Source organism: Crocodylus siamensis, chromosome 9, assembly GCF_052110815.1.
Source record: "Crocodylus siamensis isolate JL-2025a chromosome 9, ASM5211081v1, whole genome shotgun sequence".
In the NCBI taxonomy this organism is placed as follows: Eukaryota; Metazoa; Chordata; order Crocodylia; family Crocodylidae; genus Crocodylus; species Crocodylus siamensis.
In genome coordinates this window covers 59,138,109-59,159,196 of record NC_143403.1, presented here as the reverse complement: position 1 = coordinate 59,159,196, position 21,088 = coordinate 59,138,109, and the positions used below count along the sequence as shown (strand labels likewise).

The 21,088-nt window shown below is 45.9% G+C and overlaps 2 protein-coding genes across 2 annotated transcripts in view; both read left to right on the top strand.

The window, feature by feature from the left end:
* The window catches only part of LOC149857714 (uncharacterized), a 3,861-nt gene extending 1,189 nt beyond the window's left edge, over positions 1 to 2,672 (top strand). The window contains exons 2-3 of the mRNA XM_090063959.1: positions 10 to 1,510; positions 2,287 to 2,672. Coding sequence (XP_089920085.1) covers positions 10 to 915 — 906 coding nt within the window. The 3' untranslated portion in view covers positions 916 to 1,510; positions 2,287 to 2,672. The remainder of the gene's footprint in view (positions 1 to 9; positions 1,511 to 2,286) is intronic.
* A 4,343-nt stretch (positions 2,673 to 7,015) lies between these two features.
* On the top strand, positions 7,016 to 13,610 carry LOC149857713 (RIMS-binding protein 2-like). Its single transcript, XM_090063705.1, has one exon. The coding sequence runs from the start codon at positions 7,146 to 7,148 to the stop codon at positions 12,210 to 12,212; it is 5,067 nt and encodes a 1,688-aa protein (XP_089919831.1). The 5' UTR covers positions 7,016 to 7,145; the 3' UTR covers positions 12,213 to 13,610.
* Positions 13,611 to 21,088: the final 7,478 nt, after the last annotated feature.

The window sequence follows — 21,088 nt, the reverse complement described above, 5'->3', positions numbered from 1 at the left end:
GGCCCGGAGAGCGAGATCCCCCCTCCTCAGCAAGCCCCCGCCGTGGAAGTACTCGCTCTCGTCTCCTCTCGCGGCTGTCCTTTCCTGTTTCAGTGCCGGCTCGAGGCACCCGCTCCCGCCCGACTCAGCAGCGCGCGGGGCCGGGAGAGGAAAGGGGCCTGCGGGTCACGACCTCCCGGTCTTCAACGCCCGGCCGCTTCCCGCAGCTGTCGCGGCCCGGCTCCCCGGAAGGGCAGCGAGGAGAGAGCCGCCGGGGCCCTTCTCAGCCCCGCCCCGCCCCGCCGCCCGGGGCCCCGGCGAGGGGCGCACAGGCCTCCCGGGCCGCCGGCTGAGGAGAGGCGGCGGCTCGCCGGGCTCCCCCTGCCCACCCACATGCTGCCGCGGCCGCAGCCATTTTGTGTGCGAGCAAAGCCCGGAGGTGAGGCCGGGCAGGGAGCGGGTTGTCCGCGGGACGCGCGCGGGCTGCCGCCACACGCGGGCCCCGGCCCCGGCCCGCCCTGCGCGCGGGCTACGGAGAGGCGGCAGCCGGGCCTCGCCCCCCGGGCTGAGACAGCCCCTTTCCCGGGGCCGCACCTCTGCCTGCGGGCCCGCCCGGCCACACGCCCGCTCCCCGGCCCGCGCACCTCGCTCCCGCAGCCCGGCCCCGGCGACCTGCACGAGCGGGCGGGAGGCCGGGGGGAGACGCCTTCCTCGAGCGGCCGCCGCCCCCGGCCCCGGCCCCGGCCCCGGCCTGTCCGGCGGGACGGGACGGGACGGGGGGGCGCTCCGCTCCGCTCCGCCTGGCCGGGAGCCCGCGCCCCCCCGGGGTGCACAGCGCCGGGGCTGCGGGCTGTCCCGCTTCCTGCGCCCGCCGCTCCCGTGCCCCGCGTCTCTCAATATTGGCCCATTAACACAACACAAAACAAAACAAAATAAAAATCTTTTTTCTGCAAGCTTTTGGGCTGACATGCCCTTCCTCGGGCTCGGGAAAAATTAAAGCTGGTAGAAATCCCCCATGGGTAGGACGTTGAGACACAACAGAGCCCTGTTGGAAACCTCGGGTTTTATCTGGGAAGGGTGCTGCACACCTCGTTGTGTGGCACCTCATGGCACCCTTGCAGCAGCATCTTGGTTGAGAATCAGTGTGTTAATTGTTCCTTTTTTATTAGCTCTGTCCATGAGTGTGTGATCACTGCATTTCCTTTCAAAAGCAATCTCATGGATGTTCATAACCAGTTAGGGCAGTGGTTCCCATTCGTGCTGCTTTTTGGTATTCTCCAATCTGTGTACTGACTATTGCTGTTTTAAATGCGACTGTGCTGCTGCTACATCTTATTTAATGTTCATCATTGTGAGTCCTCCCCAGGTCTCATACTCTTCTCTGCCTTGCAGCATCTGTGGGAAAGGGAAGTGTTATGGACTGAATCCAAGCATTTTGTGAGCTGCAGCTATTCCACCTTGGTCCCTTTTCGAAATGCTGCTGTGTAAGGCATGTGGGGACTTCCAGCAGGGGCTGAAGATGAAGATGCAGGTGGGTGTGTGGTGCCCCACTGATCTCTGATGACCTGCTGGCTGCAGCACAGGCAGTTCAAATGCCAAGCTGCTGCTGGCTTCCTCTTTGCAGCAGGGCATTCCTACATTGCCCAGGAAGAACAAAACCTGTGGAGCAGGAGATGCAGGTGGCACAGTCAACATTAAGGCATGCTGCTGTTTGTCATGTGCTTTACAGCCCCTTCCTAGAGCAGCCAGTGTAGCTGCTTCCTAGCTCCACACTCTCCACCTGTCCCCGACAGCTCTGTTTCCAGCTCTCTCCCCAAAGCTGACTTGTTTTTTTCTGGAAGTGCTAACCAACTCCTTGTGCCCTGCAGTGCCCTCCAGTACTGGGCATGACCTCAGCTCACTGAGACCTGGCAGATTTGACTACAGGAGGAAGAGCTCTTCCTCTTCTCAAACTTGGCAGTTTGAAAGAGTGACATTTCTGATTCTGAGAGATTTTGAAGGGTGTCACTAAAAACACAGCATAACATTGTGTAATCATGAAGAGAGGTTAGAATAAATTAACTGCAAATTAATTCCCCAAATAATAATTATTACTTAACAATATAAATTCTTGTACCATTATGGTGCTTTTAATTCCAAGAACTTTACTAACATTGGTTAATGAATTAAACTGTACAACACCCTGGAGAACTAATTTAATTCTTCCCTACCTCATTAGCTGTTTGGTGAAATAGTTTGCAAGATACTCTGAAGAGGAAAGGTGATATTTAAGTGCTGAACGTGATAGTTATTTTATTCTATTATTAGGTGGTAAGGAGTGGGATATCCGTTCAACTGATTATGAAAGTGAAATATGGAGAAGTTAAGTGAAAGGAATAAGCCAACATGGAGAAGTTGCTGGTACCTGCAGCTGTGCTGCCCAGCTGAAGCAAGGAATTTCAGCTGTGCCTGGCAAGCACCAATGGAAGAAAGGTTGTTATTATTCAGGAGTGAAAAGAGATGAGGCAGACAAGACAAAAACCCTGCTCTCTGGTAAGAGTTTCTGATGTGTAACTAAAGTGGGGATATTGGAGCTGAAGGTAATTGTAATCCACAACATTTATGGTTTGTAAGTGAAAGTCAGAAGTTCAAGTGAAGATTGCTAACAAATAACTGGTGTTTCCTTTGAGAAATAAAAACTCCCTCCCACCCTACAGTCAACAACTGTCCAACAGTTTTTAAATCATCATTGTCCAACGTAGCTGGCTTCACAAATTGCTTCCATTTATCTAAATTATTTTTCCTAGCAAGGTGATACAGAGCTGTGGGAGAACTGTGAAAACTGAAGGGAAGAACTGTGTACATCTCATCTCCTGGCTCCTAGCATCCTCATTCTGGTTTCAGGTCCGGTTGAACACAAAATTGATACAGTGATGATCATGTGGATGAATCATCTCTTATCCTTGGAGAGGGGCCGTATAATTATATTCATGCTTTTAAGTTTCTCTGTGACTGGTTAATATTAGTCATGTAAAGAATAAGAAAATAGAACCTCTAAGTCAGTCAATTCTTGCTCCTCCAGAAAAGTCCACAAAATTCCTAATTCCAAGAAGAATGCTAGAGTTATCAATTTAAAAAAGATACCGTGTGTGTAACAGTCTTGGGATCTGTTATGAGCAGCTCGATGGTCTCAAACTTGATAATGTCAACTACCTCCTAACAGAGAGACTGACCCATGGATCACTGTTCTTCCCATTCAGAATGCTGTGGATTGGCTCCCTTTCCATCTGTGATTATATAACACCTAATTTCCAGATGCAGTAATTGCATTCATGGAAAGTAAGATTAGTTAATGTGTGAATATATATATTAGTGAATTGCCCATCAAGAATGACAGATGAATTTCAAATAACAAAAACAAACAGATTTTACTTTTTATATTTATTAAATAAATATGTGTAAAACTTAAAATAAAATAGGCTAAACATCTGAAGATACCAATCCCTTCCTGCACTTGCTCTTATCCAGTGGGCTGGAGGTGGACCTGCCCATGCTGCTGCCCAGCTGCAGCCTGCACACCTCTTTGCTGTGCAAGGGCAAGGGCAGGCGAGCTCCGCACCCTGCAACAGCCACCCACACACCGGGGCTTCCTCTGCACCACCCCCAGGTATCTCCTTCCCTGCTCCGGGCTTGGGATGAGGCCACCGCTGCTCGCCTACTGCCTCGTACTGCTGCATGGTTCTCGCTTTTCCTTAGCTGGCACCTCCCTCTGCCCTCCCCACCGCACCAAGCTCCCAGCACTCTCCCAGAAGGAGCTCAGTAGAAACAGTCCTGCCCCTGAATTTTTTCCCCATTCTGGAAGTTGGGATCATCTTGACAGGGCCACTAAACAAATGCTAAGGTTTAGCAAAGAAATTTCTCTGAAGACACAAATGTTCTCTCTTACAGTTTTCAAGCTATTCACATTTAAAGAGCCTTATGGACTAAACCCTTTAGATATATTATCATCTTCTAATACAGTTTAGTAACTGGAAACAAGGTGAAGAGCCTGAACAATGGGACTAAACAGCTTTAATAGAGTGACATTTCTTACAATTACATCTTAAAATGGATAACTTTATGGTTAATTTTATTCTCTATACTTTGTGTAGATTAATTTTTTTTCTGATGCAAATTTGGTTACACTGTAATGGGCTCTAAAATGTAAATACTATACACAGGAAAAGGTGTATACATAAATTAATGAACAGAATATGAATCATGTTCTGAAGATGAGGCCCAATTTGTGCATATTCTAAATGTGCCGAAGTACCTGCAGGTATATTGGTATGTAAGCATGTATACCACTGCCCTCTGCTGAAAGCTTTATTTTATTTTTCCAAAACACAATTTATACCAAATAACTGAGCATATTCATATTCTAAATCTGAACTTTGTCCGGGATAAAATAATAAAACAATATAACTATACTGTTACGGGCATATGAGTTAAATATAAATAATTACAAAGTCAGCCCATGAGAAATATAGTAATCATAAATCACCAAAAACCCAAAAGATATCTCTGATGCATTTTTCACCTTTTTTGCATTGATTCAATCAGCTATTGGATAAAAGTGCCAAAAAAGCCCCACTAAAGCACCCAATCTTTACAGATGCTGCAGAGCCAGGTAGAAGTAACCCATTGCCTCTTGCGGGCAAGAACAGGGCTCAGCATGGGAATACTCCGAGTTAAAAATAAAGTGACTCTCTCAAAAAAAAAAAAAAAGTGCCTCTGAGTGGTGTAGAGCTGGCTGAAGTAGTTGATTATCCCCCTTGCAGCTGGGTTCTCTGCAGTACCTCCTGGAGTAACCCCTGTCAATTTATGACAAGGGACTGGGCTGAACTTATGACATCCCAAGAATGAGCAAAGTAGAAAGGTGGCTTCATGCTGTCTTAGTACGTTTCCTTCCTGAACTGCCTGGTGCATTCTTCCTGTGTAGCTGCTGGTCCAAGCCATAAATTCTGTATTTAAAAGTGTCTCACTTCCATCCAGAGGAGCTGAGACAGACAATATTTAAACTGAGTTGGCCTGAGCCAGTCTGACTTGTTCAGGCATCACGATTTCTCACTCAGGTGGAGCCTAAAATGGGGCTGTAGTCAATGGATCTCCACAACTTTGTATATTGGTGGGAACAGTACAAGTAGTGCATCCTATTTTGCCCCTGTACTTGCTTTTCTTTCTTTAAATTTTTATCTGCTTCAGGAAATCCACATATTGCTAATGAGACTCTGATCTTGCAAAACCTTATTAAGTCTAAATGTTATAATTGGAGTATTCCATTGAGCGCAATGGCTAGTGTTGATGAAGCAAATGATTTCATAAAGACTAAGACCGCAGACCAAGTGCCTTTTCTACATGAGCCCTTCAACCATTTTCAGAAGGCCCTGTTGATAAAGGCTGTTGTTAGCAGTGATCATTTTTGTAAATGCAAATAGGGTTGTTGTAATTGCTGCTAATATACTACCTTATCTTGAGCAAGGATGGTGTGTGTGAATGACTAGGACCAGTGATTCTAAAGCTGTCTAGACTTAAGGCATTCCTCCTTGGACTGGTTAAATCATCCACCTGCCTGGTCAAGCTTGGAGGCACTTCAGGGCAAAAGCCAGGGACAGCCCCTCACTGGTCCCTCCCGGGGCAGGACAGCAGCACAAACAAGGAATAAAGAAACCCAACCCACAACATTTGCCAAGGGGGCTTTACGCACTGCAGAGAGCCTGACAGACCCAGTTCTTTGGGTAGATGTGGTATCTTTTATTACACAACTAAATTGCTGGAAAAATTATTCTGCTTTTGGGCACATACACCCTTCTTCAGGCCTAGGGAGAGTTGGTGTTATGGGTGCTGTCCTGGGTAAAATAGAAGCCAATATGCAACATGCAGGTCTGTGTAACCTGTCCCCATTTTACCAGCTACCTTTTCCCCACCTGCCTGCCTCACATCTACTGCCCCATTCCCCTCTGGTCCTCACTGCCACACATGTGCATGTTGTGTATTGGCTTCTGGTCTACCTGAGACAGCACGCATGATACCAGCACTTTCCCGCCAAGCCTGAAGGAGGGTGTTTGTGCTCAAAGGCTTGCAAAGGACTATCAGACCAACTCAATTGTTGGAAAATAAAAGATACCACATCTGCCCAAACAACCCAGTCTGCCAGCCTCTCTGCAGTGCTTAATTTAAAAAAAAAAAATTAAAATCTCTTTCGCTCTCTCTCTATATCTATATCTGAACATCCTCTGTCATAGACTTCCATTGCACCTTTTAAAGCCATCTTGAGAAACGCACACAAATAACTCCTTACAATAACTGCAGCTGCTCCCCTGCACGCACGCGCACCCACCCTCTGCCCTTCCCTGACCCAAACACAGTCCAGACCCTTTTTTGGGGTTTCCCTTCTCAGTTCACCCCCTGTCCTTGTTGTTGTCCATGTTGCTTCTACTGCTGCTGATCCTGTTGTTGTCCTTGCAGTCTCCAGGCCCAGTCATGTCGCTGTCCCCTTCGTTCTCCCTGTCCGCTTCCCCATGAACGCCGCGTGCCCCCTGAGGCTGGTGGGGCACAGCGAGCTCCCGCAGGCAGCAGTGGCACTGTTGGCAGTGGGAGTGCAGCAGCGACAAGCGGGGAGCTCCCGCAGGCGGCAGCAGTGTTGTCAGCAAGGGGAGCACGGTGGCGGCAAGCCAGGAGCTCCCGCAGGTGGCCACGGCGCTGCCGATGGTGGAGCGGGGGAAGGTGGTGAGCAGCCACCGCCCGCAAGCAGCGCTGGCCATATTGGCGGCACCTTTCCACAGGGGCTACACCGCCACACTCAGGGGTGTATGTGTACCCATGTGCACCCCTATTGCACTTCCCTTCTCCGGGGGACTTGGAACAGCTTGTACCACATGCCTCCTTTTTCAGGGGGATTTAGCTGCCCGTAGGACTGGAGTTTGCTCGGTGCTTAAAGCCAAATTGGCAAATGTCGGGAAAACGTCGTTTTTTTTCCTTTATTCATTCCCCGTCCAAGTCCTTCGCCCAGCAGCAGCCCGGGCGCCCCAGCACGTGGCCGCGAGGCGAGGGGGCGGGGCCGGAGCTTCCAGCGGCGGGAAGGCGCCAATCAGCGCGGGTTGTAACGGCTGTAGAGCGTCGGTTAATTGCCGCGCCCGCCAGCCACCATGAGGCGGGGCAGCCCGGGCGGGGGGAGCCGCGCGTCGCCCCGCAAGGCCCCCCCGCCGCCGCCGGCCGCGCCGCCGGATGAGCCGAAACGCGAGCTGGAGGCGCTGCGGGCCGAGCTTGAGGGCGAGCGGCTCCGGTCGCAGGAGCTGCGGCGCCGCTTCGCCCTCGAGGCGCGGGAGCTGCGCGAGGCGGCGGAGCGCGAGCGGCAGCTCCTGGCCGACCAGCTCCGCTCCAAGTGGGAGCAGCAGCGCGCGCGGGAGCTGCACCAGCTGCGCGAGCGGGAGCGGCGGCAGCGCGAGGCCGAGATCCGGCAGCTGCTGCGCTGGAAGGAGGCGGAGCTGCGCGAGGCGCAGGAGCTGCTGCAGCGCGACCGCGACGCCGCCGTGCGCCAGGCCCGCGACCTGCAGCGCCAGCTGGCCGAGGAGCTGGTGGGCCGCGCCCGGGGCGAGGGCCGCGCCCGCCTGCAGGAGGTGCTGGGCCGGCTGCGCTGGGAGACGGACGGCGAGCAGGCCGCCCGCATCCGCCACCTGCGCGCCGAGCTGGAGCTGGAGCGCAGCCTCTTCCTCAAGTACATCCTGGAGCGCTTCGAGGCCGAGCAGCCGCCCAGCCCCTTGTCCCGGGCCGCGCACCACCTGCAGGGCAGGAGGCACCAGGATGGGCCCCTGCAGAGCCTCATGGCAGCCTGCTCCCCGGCGGGTGAGGCCTGCTCCCTGGAGAGCAGTCTATCCCCGCTGGAGGCGGCTCAGCCTGCCCTGCTGGAGGGCAGCCCCTCACCTGCCCAGGAAGGTGCCTGCCGCCAGGAGGAAACGGCCACAAGGGAGGTGCCCCTGGAACCCAGCGGTGACAACTTGGCTCCGGAGTGCTCGGACTCCCCACCGGAAGGGAAGGTGGCTGGGTGGGCATCCGCAGGGCGAGAGGGTGCCCAGGCAGTGGGGCAGCAGCAGGACTGGCTCTCCAACGGTGGTTACGAACACCTGGTGAAGCAGAATGCAGACCTGCTGAGTGCCCTGGAGCACCTGGAGCAGAGATGCACGGCCCTAAAGGAGGAGAATTGCCTTCTGAGGAGAAGCAGCGTTCCTGAGATGCAGGAGAAAGTGAAGCGGCTCAAGAGGAAGAATGCTGAGCTGGCCACCATTGCCAAGAGACTGGAGGAAAAAGCCAGGAAACTCCAAGAGCCCAGTCTCCAAGTTGTCGGCGCCCCAGTATTACTACCCTTCGACGACTCGGATGTGGAACTGTGCAAGAAAGCATTTGCTGAGCAGAGGGTCAGAGATCTGAGTGAACAAGCTAGTACCCTTCTGGCCAAGGATAAGCAGATAGATGCCCTGCAGAAGGAGTGTTGGGAGCTGCAGGCCAAACTGGCTACAGGCAAGGATGGCTCATGCGAGCTCAATTTTAGTGACTTTGATCACTTGTTGCGAGAGTCTCAAAAAGAAGTGTTACGGTTACAGAGACAGATAATGTTGAGGAACCTGAAAGAGTCTCTGCAGTGCTCCCAACTTGGTTCAGACGGTTCTTCCACTACTGCCATGTGCCCAATTCAGGAAACATCTGTACCAAACATAGACGCCAGTTTAGATGACTCATGTTTTCCAAAGGAGACACCAACAGGATCAGTTGCTTTGGCAAATGGTATAGAGACAGTAGTATTACCATTGGGAAGTATGTCTGAGAAACATGAGAACATGCCTTTAAAGACCGACCCATACAGCAAGCAGCAGATAGAGCATTTGGAACTAGAGCTGGGTAAAAAATACCAGCAATGTGAAAATCTTGAGCAAGAAATAGAGAAGAAACAGAAAAAATGTAATGAGTTGGAAATGCAGTTAAAGGAAGCCCTGAATAAGAAGCAGTATCACAGTAAAACTGAACAATTTAATCTTCTGTCTCAGGAACTTGAACAGTTCCACGTAAAAAAATCTGACATTGTGACTTCAAAGTTGCCATGCACTATATGTTTTTCCACAGCACAGATCTCTGCAGAAGATTGTTTTTCTGGGTCTAAAAGTCAAGTCAAAGAACAGGAGTCCCAGACAGACTTCTCAAAATCAGAATCGGGGCAGAGTAGTCCCAACTCCTGCCCTTCTCCAGAGGAAGATACTGCAAATGAAATGCAAGAATTAGAGACAAATGCATTTTCCCTTACCTTAGAAGCACAGAGACAAGGTTCTGCAAAACTTCGAGTCTTTTTAGCTCGATATAGCTATGACCCTTTTGAAGGTCCTAACAAGAACCCTGAAGCAGAGCTTCCATTGACAGCTGGAGAATATGTTTACATTTTTGGAGATATGGATGAGGATGGCTTTTTTAAAGGAGAACTGATGGATGGCAGAAGAGGGTTGGTTCCCTCTAATTTGGTAGATGAAGTTTCAGATGATGACCTGATGGCCTCTGTGCCTCCAGAGCTAGGTGACCTGTCACATGTGTCATATCATGAAACAAGTTTCCTGAGCAGAAGTCTTAGCAGTGGGGAAAAGAGTAATGGTCTTGATGAAAAAATATGTATCAGTATGTTAACTAATAGACTAGAAGGAGACACTGAGGTGCCTAGTGATTATGTCAAAGTGCCTTATCCAAGAAACCTGACCCTAATCAAGCAATTGGCAAGAAGCATTATTATAGGTTGGGAGCCACCATTTTTGCCAGCTGACTGGGGAGATGTACAAAGCTATAACATTTATGTAGATAAAGTGCTATACCAAAATGTAAGGTTTGGTTGTCAAACTGAAGTAGTGATTGAGAATATGGATTTAAATGCTAAGACCTATCGGATTTCTGTTCAAAGTGTAATGGAAAAGGGAAATTCAGATAAGATGCAGTGTACTTTCCTTGTAGGGAAAGATTTTCATAAAGCACCAGAGCTTCTGAAAATAAGGAGCATCACTGCTACTTCAGCAGAGGTCACGTGGTTACCAAGCAGCAGCAATTATACTCACGTGGTTTACCTTAACGAGGAAAAGTATGATGTTACCAAGGCTGGGATTTATTGGTACACTTTCCAAAACCTACAGCCCAACACTCAGTACACTGTACAAGTGGATGCACAACCTCAGAAGATGACATACAATTTGTCCCAGGAGAAATGGATGCAGAAATCGGCAATAATTACATTTGTTACTCCATCAACGGGATTACCTGATGCTCCACTTGATGTTCAGGTAGAGCCTGGTCCCTCGGTGGACAGTCTAGTTATCAGTTGGCTGCCTGTGACTATAGATGCAGCAGGATCATCCAATGGGGTACAAGTCACAGGTTATGCTGTGTATGTGAATGGTCAAAGAGTAACAGAAGTTATGTCTCCAATAACTGGGAGTGTCCTAGTAGAGCTGTCCCAGTTAGAGATCTTCCAAGTGTCTCAGAAGGTTTCTGTGAGAACATTGTCTCCTTATGGAGAGTCAGTGGATTCTGTGCCAGCTCTGATACCCTCAGCATTATTGACAGTAAAGAAGAGGGAATATTCAAAGTCTGTGCCTACCAGCCTGACCCCTGAACATCCCTGTGGGGAACTGATAGATTCTCAGCCTGTAAAAAAATGTCTGACACATAGCACATCTTCCCTGTCTTCACAGTTGGATGTGGCCAGAAAAGATGAGAAATGTACAGTTTGCTTCACCTCTAGCTGCAGAGATTCCCTTACTTCCCTGCCAGCAAACGTCTCCCCACAGCAATTGTTCACTTCCCACAGTTCTTCCTTGATGCCTGAGCTTGCCATGTCATCAATGTCACACATTCCAAGAAATGAATATGATGATAAATGTGTGGCATATCAACAGACATCAGTCAGTGTACAGTCTTTGAGCCTTGCCTTTCCTGCCAGATTGTGTGAAGAATCAGCCAGTGCCAGGACTCCAAAAGACATTCGGAGAAAGAGAACTGAGCAGCTCTTTTTGACCCAAAATGATATGTTAAAAAATCAGGTAGATGCCAGCAACATCAAAATGTCCATGACAACCCATTATGTGAACTCTGAGGACAAGTCTGTGAAAGATTCAGCCATTCAGAGACACATTGAGAGAGATGACAGGAATTGGTTGAGTTCTGTGCCTCGGCTGTGCTCTAGCCAACTTGAATTGCAGGAAGACTATAATAGAGACATAAAAATTAATACCTTAAATGTTCAGGAGATTCTAGATGTCTCAGAGAAGAAGCCTGAAGAAGTATTAATCCTAGGTGTGTCTGTTGGTGAAACAAAGAAAGACCAAACACCAGGAACAGGGAACTGGAAATGTAATTTTCCTGGTGAACACAACCGTAATTCTGTTCTTTTAGGTACTTTGACAGAGGAAGAAGAAGAGCTAGATTTAGATAGGGAGGAAGATAACAGAATAAAGATTGCTGGTAAAGATTCCTGTCTAAAGGAGTCTCCAGAGTTTCCTACACAGTGGTCTCAAATAAAAAAAATGAGCAAGACTTTGAGCACAAGCCAAGCAGTGACATCTTCATTTTCCAGAACAGATTTTCTGAAAAGGTCAGACTTGAAGGAAATGGTTAGTGATGGCTCAACAAGGATGTTTTTGGCCCTTTTTGACTATGATCCTGCATCTATGTCACCTAATCTTGATGCAGCTGAAGAGGAACTTCCATTTAAAAAGGGGCAGGTTGTAAAAGTGATCGGTGATAAAGATGTAGATGGGTTCTACCAAGGTGAAATTGAAGGAAAGGTTGGATACATTCCATGTAATATGGTGTCTGAGGTGGAGATGGACAGTATTGAAATGAAACAGCAGTTGTTAAAACAGGCTTCTGTTACTGATACAGATTCCAGGATGAATTTAGTAAAGCTGGATATACAAGATAGGAATGACAAGTCTCACTCAGAATGTGCCCAGCAAGATAGCAAGGTTGAACAGTCTGCTTCTAAGACAATGGTGGCTGTCTTTGACTACAACCCGAGGGAGAGCTCAATAAATGTGGATGTGGAAAGTGAGCTAACATTTAGTGCTGGAGATATTATCACAGTGTTTGGATCTGTAGATGATGGTGGATTCTACTATGGGGAGTTAAATGGACAGAGAGGCCTTATACCTTCTGAATTCCTGAAAGCTGCGTCTTTGGAGAAGGAGTGAAAGTCAGGAGTTGTTTGAAAGACACTTCAGGAAATAGGAGGAAGAGAAGAAGAATCTAGTAATACAAAGAAAAAGGACACACCTAAATGTAGATGAAAAATGCATTATTAGTGAAGTCTAGTATTAAAAGTTTTCCATGAAAATATATAGAATCATTATTTTAAATATGACAGAAGAAATACCTAGCAGACATGAGAAGTGAATTTCATTTGAGTTTTAAAACTTTGGCCGTAATTTTTTTGTTCTATATCTTTTGGGGGGAAGATGTGTGCGGAAAAATGAGTGGATACTTTATGTACTGATTTGAACTGCATGCTGGCTAGTCAAAATTCAGCCATTCATTTTGACAAATGCCTCAGCACTTATTAACATAAGCACATGTCCTTTAAGTGGGAATTTGTGATTAGGATAGTATAAGGGATGCTCTACAAGGGAATTCATGCCACATTCAGGCCTTTTTTGCCTTTTTTGCACTAAGAGGAGTTAAGATTTGCATACTGTAAGGCTGTGTTTGCTCAGGGAATAGTCACCTGAAGACTAGGTTTTATTAAGAAAGATTATTTCAGGTTAATGTTAAAGTGCCTGGTCTTGCAAGTGACTCAGTAGAGATGCTCTGGTGCTCACCTGCAAAGAATTACTTCCAGGATCATGGCCAACTTTTGTGCAGTTTATATTAAAACCTGAGCTGAAGTTTTCTGACTTAAAACTTACTTAGTTTACATGTTCATTTACTAACTTGAAATATTAAGCTATTTTACTTGTTAGTTTATTGTGGTTTTTTTACATACCTAAATACTTGTTTTGTTTTGTTATTTATAATTCACTTGCTCACTGAAGAACTTGGGAAGAGTGAACTTGGCTATGGGGATCAAAGCTGCATGTACAGATGATTTTTAAAGGAGAGTTTACAGATAATTCCTTAGGAGAAGGGTTCATTGTGTTGAGAATTAATTTTTTAGACAAATGGCATATGTGCTATTTTTTTTTTAAAGAAGGGTTAATTTCTCTGCATATTTCACTTCATCATAAGATAATAAATTGTTTAGTTTTTCCTTTTTGAATATTAAAGGAGAAAATATAACTTGGAAATTGGATTGTAATAAAACCTATTTGTTATTTCATAGTTATGTTTTCAGTATTTGCCTCTATTTACATAGAATGGTGATGTGGACTTGAAACACATGATGGAAGTGTCATGGTATTGCTTGTTTGGCTTTCCCATTTAGTTCTGTCTAATGATGCATCAGCCTCTCTGACACAAGGGATTTGCAGGCTTGTTGAAAGGTTTTGTGTATACAGACTACCACAAGATGGCAGCACAGCCCCATGAATCAGGCTACACTGTCTAGCAGTGTTAGCTAAAGGATGAAGTCAGGTTAAATTGGATTTTTTCAGATTATTTTTAAAATAATATCAAAATTAATTTTCTCTGTTTTACTTTTTGCATACTTGACTAGAATAATGAAAATGGTCATTTGATTTGGTGTGATTAGGTTACAGCTGTTGCAGATTATTTATTTTCAACTTCAGGGGTAGTTAGAGATTGAATGAGGCACCTGACTATTTTGTCACCTTGGACCAGTGGTAGCCACCTTGTGCTCAGGCTGCCTCTGCATGTGGCACATGGCAGATGAGGAAGGGGCAGGAAGCACAACAGCAGATAGGGCAAGAAGCAGAAGGCAGAACCGGAGATCAATCACGGAGCACAGAGCAGGATGCAGAAAACAGGAATGGTTTGGACAGGGAGCACAAAGTAGAAAGCGGAGTGATTAGAGTGGGACTCAGAGAGGTGGGCTAATTCATGGGACACCTACAGAAGAGGTTGGCCCCCATTGTCTTAGATAGTATTGTCATTAAGAGCCAAGAAAAGTGCTAAAATAATACAGAGGGGAAGAGTTTGCTTGAGGTATTTCCTTATTTCAAAAGAGAGCAAAAGGATCTAGACAGACTCAAAAAATGGTCTGCATTCAAACAGATGCATTTAACAGGGACAAGTACAAGACTGCACTTGGGACAGAATAGTTGCATGCATGAATACAGAGTGAGGAATGAATAGCTAGGTTGCAGTAATACAGAAAAGGACCTGGGGGTTGTAGTAGACCATAAGTAGAATATGAGCCAACACTGCACTCTTGTTGCTAAAAAGCCAAAAGTATACTGGATTGTATTAACAGGAGTGTTACTTGAAATCAAGAAAAGTGATTCTTCTACTCTATTCAGCACTCGTGAGGCCCCGCCTGGAATGATTTGTCTTGTTTCAAGCCCCACACTTCAAGAAGAATATGGACAGGTTGGAGAGAGTCCAGTACAGGGTGAAAAAAATAATTGGGGCATGGGCAGCAGAGGCTGAAAAAACAGTTTTGTTTTTTTTTTAATATGGAGCACAGAAGACTGAAGGGGGATGTGATAAAGTCTTCAAATACCTGAAGGGTGGTTATGGAGAGGATGGAGATGCACTTTCTCTGTGGCCACAGGGGACAGGACTAGCAGCAATGACCTCAAGCTGTAGCACATGTAATTTAGGCTGGAGAGTAGGAGGAACTTTCTGATCAAGAGAGCCCCTCTATACATGCAGGTAAATGTATGATGGGATTTAATGAATGATTCACACAATTGTGCCTCCTACCGTGCCACCTGTGTGTGGCAGGAGACACAACTGTGGGATGACGCATTAGATCCCATTGTGTCTTTTTGCCAGTGCACTGGGAGCCTGACGCCAGAAGATTGTGGCAGGGGTGATCTCTCCACCGTGGAGTGCAGGGAAACCCCTGGGTCTGAGAATCACCACAGGGGCAATCTCCCCATCTCAGGTGTGTAGGAAACACCTGGGACCAGAGGATCACGGTGATCTACCAGCCCTGGGGGTTTCATATATCTTTGGGGCAGGGGGATTGCTGACCAGGCTGCCAGCAGCAGGGGAGACCCTGGTATACATGCTAATTAAAACTCAAAAGCAACCAGCTATGAAGTTGGTACATATTTTCAAGGTCTAGTTTTATAGCTGGTTGGAGCCTTTTATTGTGTGATAGTTACTTTGCACATGTAGCTGGACCAGATAATTGTACCAGTTAATTGGGCAGTACCTGTAAGGTGTAGAGGAGGCCTGAGGGTAGTCAAGCATTGGAACAGGCTACCTAGAGAAGTTGTGGAATCGGTATCCCTGGAAATTTTGAAGATGTTTGGCTGTGATGGTTTAGTCAGGGATGATCCTTCCCTTGAGCAGAGGACTGGACTAGATGACTTCCAGAGGTCCTTTCCAGACATACTTTCCTGTGGCCTTCTGACTATGAAGCAGTGATGCACATGCTGGAGAAAGTTTAAATTTCACATGGACTTTAGTTCCTGCCATCCTTACTCTCCTTCTACAAGATTGATTTGGGGTCTTTAACTAAAAATGCATATTTTTGTATCAGTGTAGTTCACCAAAAGTATTTCTACTCTTGTTCAGAAAGCAGTCACAGCAAGGGAAATTTTACCCTTTGAGCTCTGCAGCACTGGGTATGTTCATCAAGTGTCTGGCCTTGATGGTGGAAATGCCCAACATGATGGAGAACACATGTATCTCTGTACCCAAACAATTGGCATGTTCAAGTCGATATTCCTGAAGTCTTACAAGAATCCATGGCGACGATATGTGCCCTATCCTAATTCTCCAGGAATACATTGTGGAAAATTTACCCTTTTATCTTTGCAAACTGCCCTTCATTGGACAGAGGGAGAAAAGTAAACTAACATTTTTTTTTTTTAATTCCCATTTCTGTGAATTTAGGGTTTATGAAAGCTACTAGATTTGCAGGCATATAGTAGAGTCCTCTGTCAACAGAATAGACGCAACATGTTCATTCTCCCTAGTGCTCAGCAATATATCTCAACCCTATTTTGGAAGAACCTATTATGAATTGGAAGGAATAGAGGAATGTCCAGTTCAACCTCAGATTGTCTCTGCTAGGTCTGCAATTTAGTTACCACTCTGAAAAAGGAACCAGATTTCAAATTCAGATATCAGTACAGTTTGTGATCTTTAGAAAGGATAGGGAGGTTTATTGGCTTCCCCATTTCAACTTAGTATGATTGTGTGAGTGAGGCAGCTTCTTGTGAGGCACTTCTAGAAAAGTCCCCTCCATGAACATATTTAACATCTGTGGAGATGAGTGTATAAGTAAAAGATGGGTGCTAGGAGTTCTGCAGGTGCTAGATCATCATCACTTCATGTTTTTTATCTATTCACTGGATTCTTTACTGCTTGTTGTTATTAGATGGTATGCATACACTTCTGGCTTTCCCTACTATTTAAGTCAACCTTGTTTGAAAATAAAATTTCATTATATTTTGCCACATTTTTCCTTAAGATCATACTACCAAACTAGTTCAGAAAATTCTTGATTTTATGATGATAAGTTTGGGGTGTGAAATTCAGAAAGCTTTATCTGCATCTTTATTAACAGTGGTTTGCGTTCCAGCATGGTGGTGCAAAAAATAGATTTTAATAATTTTGGATAATCAAATCATAAAGTAGAAAATACATCTTACTTTTAAATTAAAGCCAACACACATTCCTGTTCTAGTAGCATTTTTGTTACATTTTTTATTGCAAAAACAGCCTTAAAATTGTGCCAAAAACATTATTATTTATCTCATCCCAAGGAAAAAAGAGAGAAGTATTCCAGAGAGAATCATTCAGTGGCTTATGGTTTATAGAAATTACCTTCTGAGTGTATAATTTTAAAGTGATTGTCTTCCATTAAGGCTACAATAAACAGCATGGTGGAAAATTCAATCTGATTAGTTTTTCTAATAAGCTGTAGGGGGTTGTGGAGGCCAGAGTACAAGAAACTTAAACATGTCATCGCTCTGATTATAAACTTGCCTCTGACTTAATGAAGTCCATTGATTTAATGAACTCATTGCTGATCAGCAAATGGTCAATGATCCCTATGGACATTTGGTGCATTAAAACTCATTCTTTTCAAGATTTCCTAAAATTGTGAGGTTACAGACAACATATATAAGTTTTATTATATTGGTCACTGGAATTGAACACTTGCTTGCTGCTTTCTGCATCCATTATAAACCTGTTTCTGTCACTCATAACTTCCTGAAACATTTCATGTTTCATCTCCAGGCGGGTGGATGTTTTCCAAGATAAAAATTTGGTTGGGACACCAAGACTTAACCCCAAGAGCTAAATTCTGCCCTTGGTTATACCAGTGCAATACTGCCGATTGCAACCTCGTTTGAGGTGATTGGAGCTCTTATCTCTGTGAATGAGAGCATAGAATTTTATTCATGTAGTGCAGGGGTAAGAACTCAAGCGATGCTATGTTTTTTACAGCTGAGCTAATTCTGTTAAGTATTAGAGATGCTGCATCTGCAGCCAACTTTCAATCCATGTGCACATAAACCAGGGGTGGGCAAAATACAGCCCGCGGGCTCCATCCAGCCCACAGGAAGACTTTGTCTGGCCTGTGGTGGGTCCCTGAGTTTCAACTGGTCCAGGCACTGTCTAGCCCATGGCATGTCCTGCCACCCCGGGCATGCAGCAGGACTGAGGCAGCACCGCAGCTGTACTGCCTTTCTAGGCAGCCCAGGTGGCGGTGGCTCCTGGCTGCTGTCATCACTGGCCCCAGCCCTGTGGTACTGGCAGGAACCCATGTGCACAGCCTTGAGCCCAGCCCTCATTGCGCTCGCTCCAGACTTGGCCTGGCGGAGTGGGCCAGCCAGACCCCATGCATGCAGCCCCGCCCTTGGCCCGGCCCATGCTGTACCCCGGTCTGCCCTGTGCCTGCTCCAGACTTGCAAGCCCATGCTGAGCAGTGGCAGCAGCCAGACAGAAGCTGCTGCTCAGCGTGGGGGAAAAGCAGCCCCTCCTCTTCACTGCTGTCAGGCCCTTCTTGCTGCAGCTTTCTGGACCCTGCACCCACCCAGGCTGCCCTGCAGCAGCTCTGCACCACTACCACTGCCCTGCTGGATGGCCTGGAGGCAGCAGTGACAGTGGCAGAGAGGAACCTCAGGGCAGCCTGGACACGGGCTCTGGGCAGCTGCAGCAAGAAGGGCCCAGCAGTGGTGAAATGGAGGGGCCACTTTTCCCATGCTCTGACCAGCAGCTTCTGCCTGGCCTCTGGTGCTGCTCAGCATGGACGGGCGATACAGGGCAGGCTGGGGGCAGGGCTGTGCATGCAGGGTCCAGCTGGTCCACTCTGGCAGGGGTCAAGTCCAGAGCAGGTGTAGGGCAGGCTGGGGTTATGCACTGGTGGTGGTGGGAAGGAGCCACGGGCTCCAGGCTATTGGAGCAGGGGTGCTGACTGGCCTGTGGCAGCTCCCCAGAACTGCCTATGTGGCCCATGGGCCCAAATAATTGCCCGCCCCAACAAACTGACTTCTGGTGTCTCCCCACTACTTTTTCCTTGTGCAACCTATACTCAGCCCTCATGAGGGTCTTGCAGGTTACTACAGAATGTGGTCATATATTTTCACTTTACGTCAGAGGAACTGATCCTGGTATCTGAATATTGTTTTTCATACAAGATGGGGGATACTAAGAGAATAATACATGGTATTTGCATATAACACTCTGTTTGTGGCTTCAGCAGCATCAGCATTTCCCTGTGAGAAATAACTCCTTGGCTCCATCTAATTAGACTTATATAACTTCTTTTGAGACAGGAAGTTAGGTTTGAAATATAAAGAGAAATGGCTTCACTTGATGTTACTTCTGAGTTTTGAAATATTCTGCTCTTGGGATCTCTGTTCATTTTCTGCTTGCTCACCACCTTAATACTTGCTCTGGTTTTTGGGTAACAACAACATATCCTCCACTTTGAATGCAAATTGAGAAACTAAATGTTGTTGGCAAACATTTCAGTTAAATGATGATTTATTGATTTATAAAGTATGTTTTCTCTGCTTCTTATGCAGAGAGCTGTGGAAGATAATAAGTTGCAGTTTAGCACCTTTCATTCAAAGGCCTCCAAGGATTTCACAAAAATTAATGAATCAAGCCCTATACCACACTTCTGTTAGCTAAAGGGTTTTATGTAGTCCCACACTCTTAACAGTTACATTTTTTCTCTCAAAGTCAACCCACTTGAAGTGCACATCTGCCATCATTTTTTTCCCTTTAGAGTTAATAAAATGGAGTGATCAGATCAATGGAGATGCTGTGCTATATTCTGCTGCCCATTCTTCTGCTAGGCATTTACTTGAGGCCAGATGCTTTGTGCTTACCACAAACATTTTCTTTCTGTAGTACTATAGCTTATGCTATACTCATATCAGTTATCCTGCAGTTTTGTTCAAGAGTTTCTGTTTAGTGCTTAGATAGAGGAACTAATCTATTGGGGAATGATGCAGCTTAGCCAGTTTACTGTAAAAGACAAGGATGTGTCTATATGAGATGCTTTACTGCACAGTAGGCTAATCTACTGCAACTGGGAGTTGAGCAGTATCGGGATGGGGTAGCTCTCTGCCCCCACTCTGTCCCAGTGCTGCTCAGCTCTCAGCTCCCCAGGGGAGCTGGGAGCCAAGCAATGGCAGGACTGGAGAGCTCTTTGCTTTCATGTGCAACCAGGGGCTGGGCAGGAGCTGTCCCACTTGGGAAAATCCCTGCCTAGCTAGAGGGACCAGAGCAGGGTATGAGCAGCCCTGTACAGAGCTGCTCCCAACAGGAAGCATGTGTAGATGTGCTCCCAGGGAAGGCTTTATAGCACTAATGGCATGTGTGGATGCATCTACTAAGACCCAAAGAATATTTTGGATGCAGCTAAATGGAGAAACCACTGGAAAAGTGGAAATTTACGATTTAGATTTTACTTTTTCTCCTCATTTCACTATGGATTAGAATTTACTAGAATACTAGAGAAAGTGAAAGCGCAGAATAATTAGAATGAGTTGATTTATTTTAGGATGCCAACATTTTCACATTGGTTCAAACGCTTGATCACATCTGAACAATATGTATTTTTTGCCATAATGAATTCCAGCAGGCCCTGATTATTTAAATTGATTTAATTTAGTTAAGTTTTATGTGCTTTCTACTTATGATCTGTATTTCCTTTCTGTTTTGGTTTATGCTAATTTTCCAAGTCCTCTGCTTACAGTTTTTCTTGTATTCACCTTCTGTGTCTATTCTGCTGTTAACTCACAGTTTCCAGGTTCTATCTTATATTTGTATTATAATTATTATTTATTTGATTTTTTTTACAGTTGTAGATCTTCTTTTTTGTTGTCTTGTCTATTTCTGGCTACTTGTAGCTCATTTTTCACCTTTGTTTTCTACAGCTATTCCTACAGCTTCATGCTATTCCTTTGTATACTTCCTTAGTGACACACCCTTCCATCACTGTCTGTATGTAACTCTTGATTTTCAGATAGTTAAGAAACTCTTTGGGTCGCCGGATTGACCTTGTAAGGTTCTTTAGATCTTTCCTCTGTGTTGTAATAGCTTGATGTTGAGACTTTAATATTATGTCGTTTAGGAACTGCTAGCCTTCTTGGACTCCTTTTTCTTTTAATGTGTTTATCCATGGGACTTTAATAGCCCATCCACTATTAAAATAGATTCAAGTACATTTATACATTAAATCTAATTAACTGTATTAAATTTGACTACAAGTAAATAAATTATTAACTATATGAAATAAATTATTAATGATATACTTAAATAGTGGGATACTGAGCATCTTTTATTTGGACCTTCCTGCCCTTTTTGATGTCACAAGGAGGGAAAATTGATTTAGTTGTGCAGGGACTGAAGCCATGGGACCTGTTTCACTGAGTTCAGTGTGCACAAAGCCCTGAAGCAAGGTAATTGGAACAAGAAATATGTGGGTTAGATATCAGAAACAGCTTTGTAACCCTGCCAGTGGTTAAGCACTAGA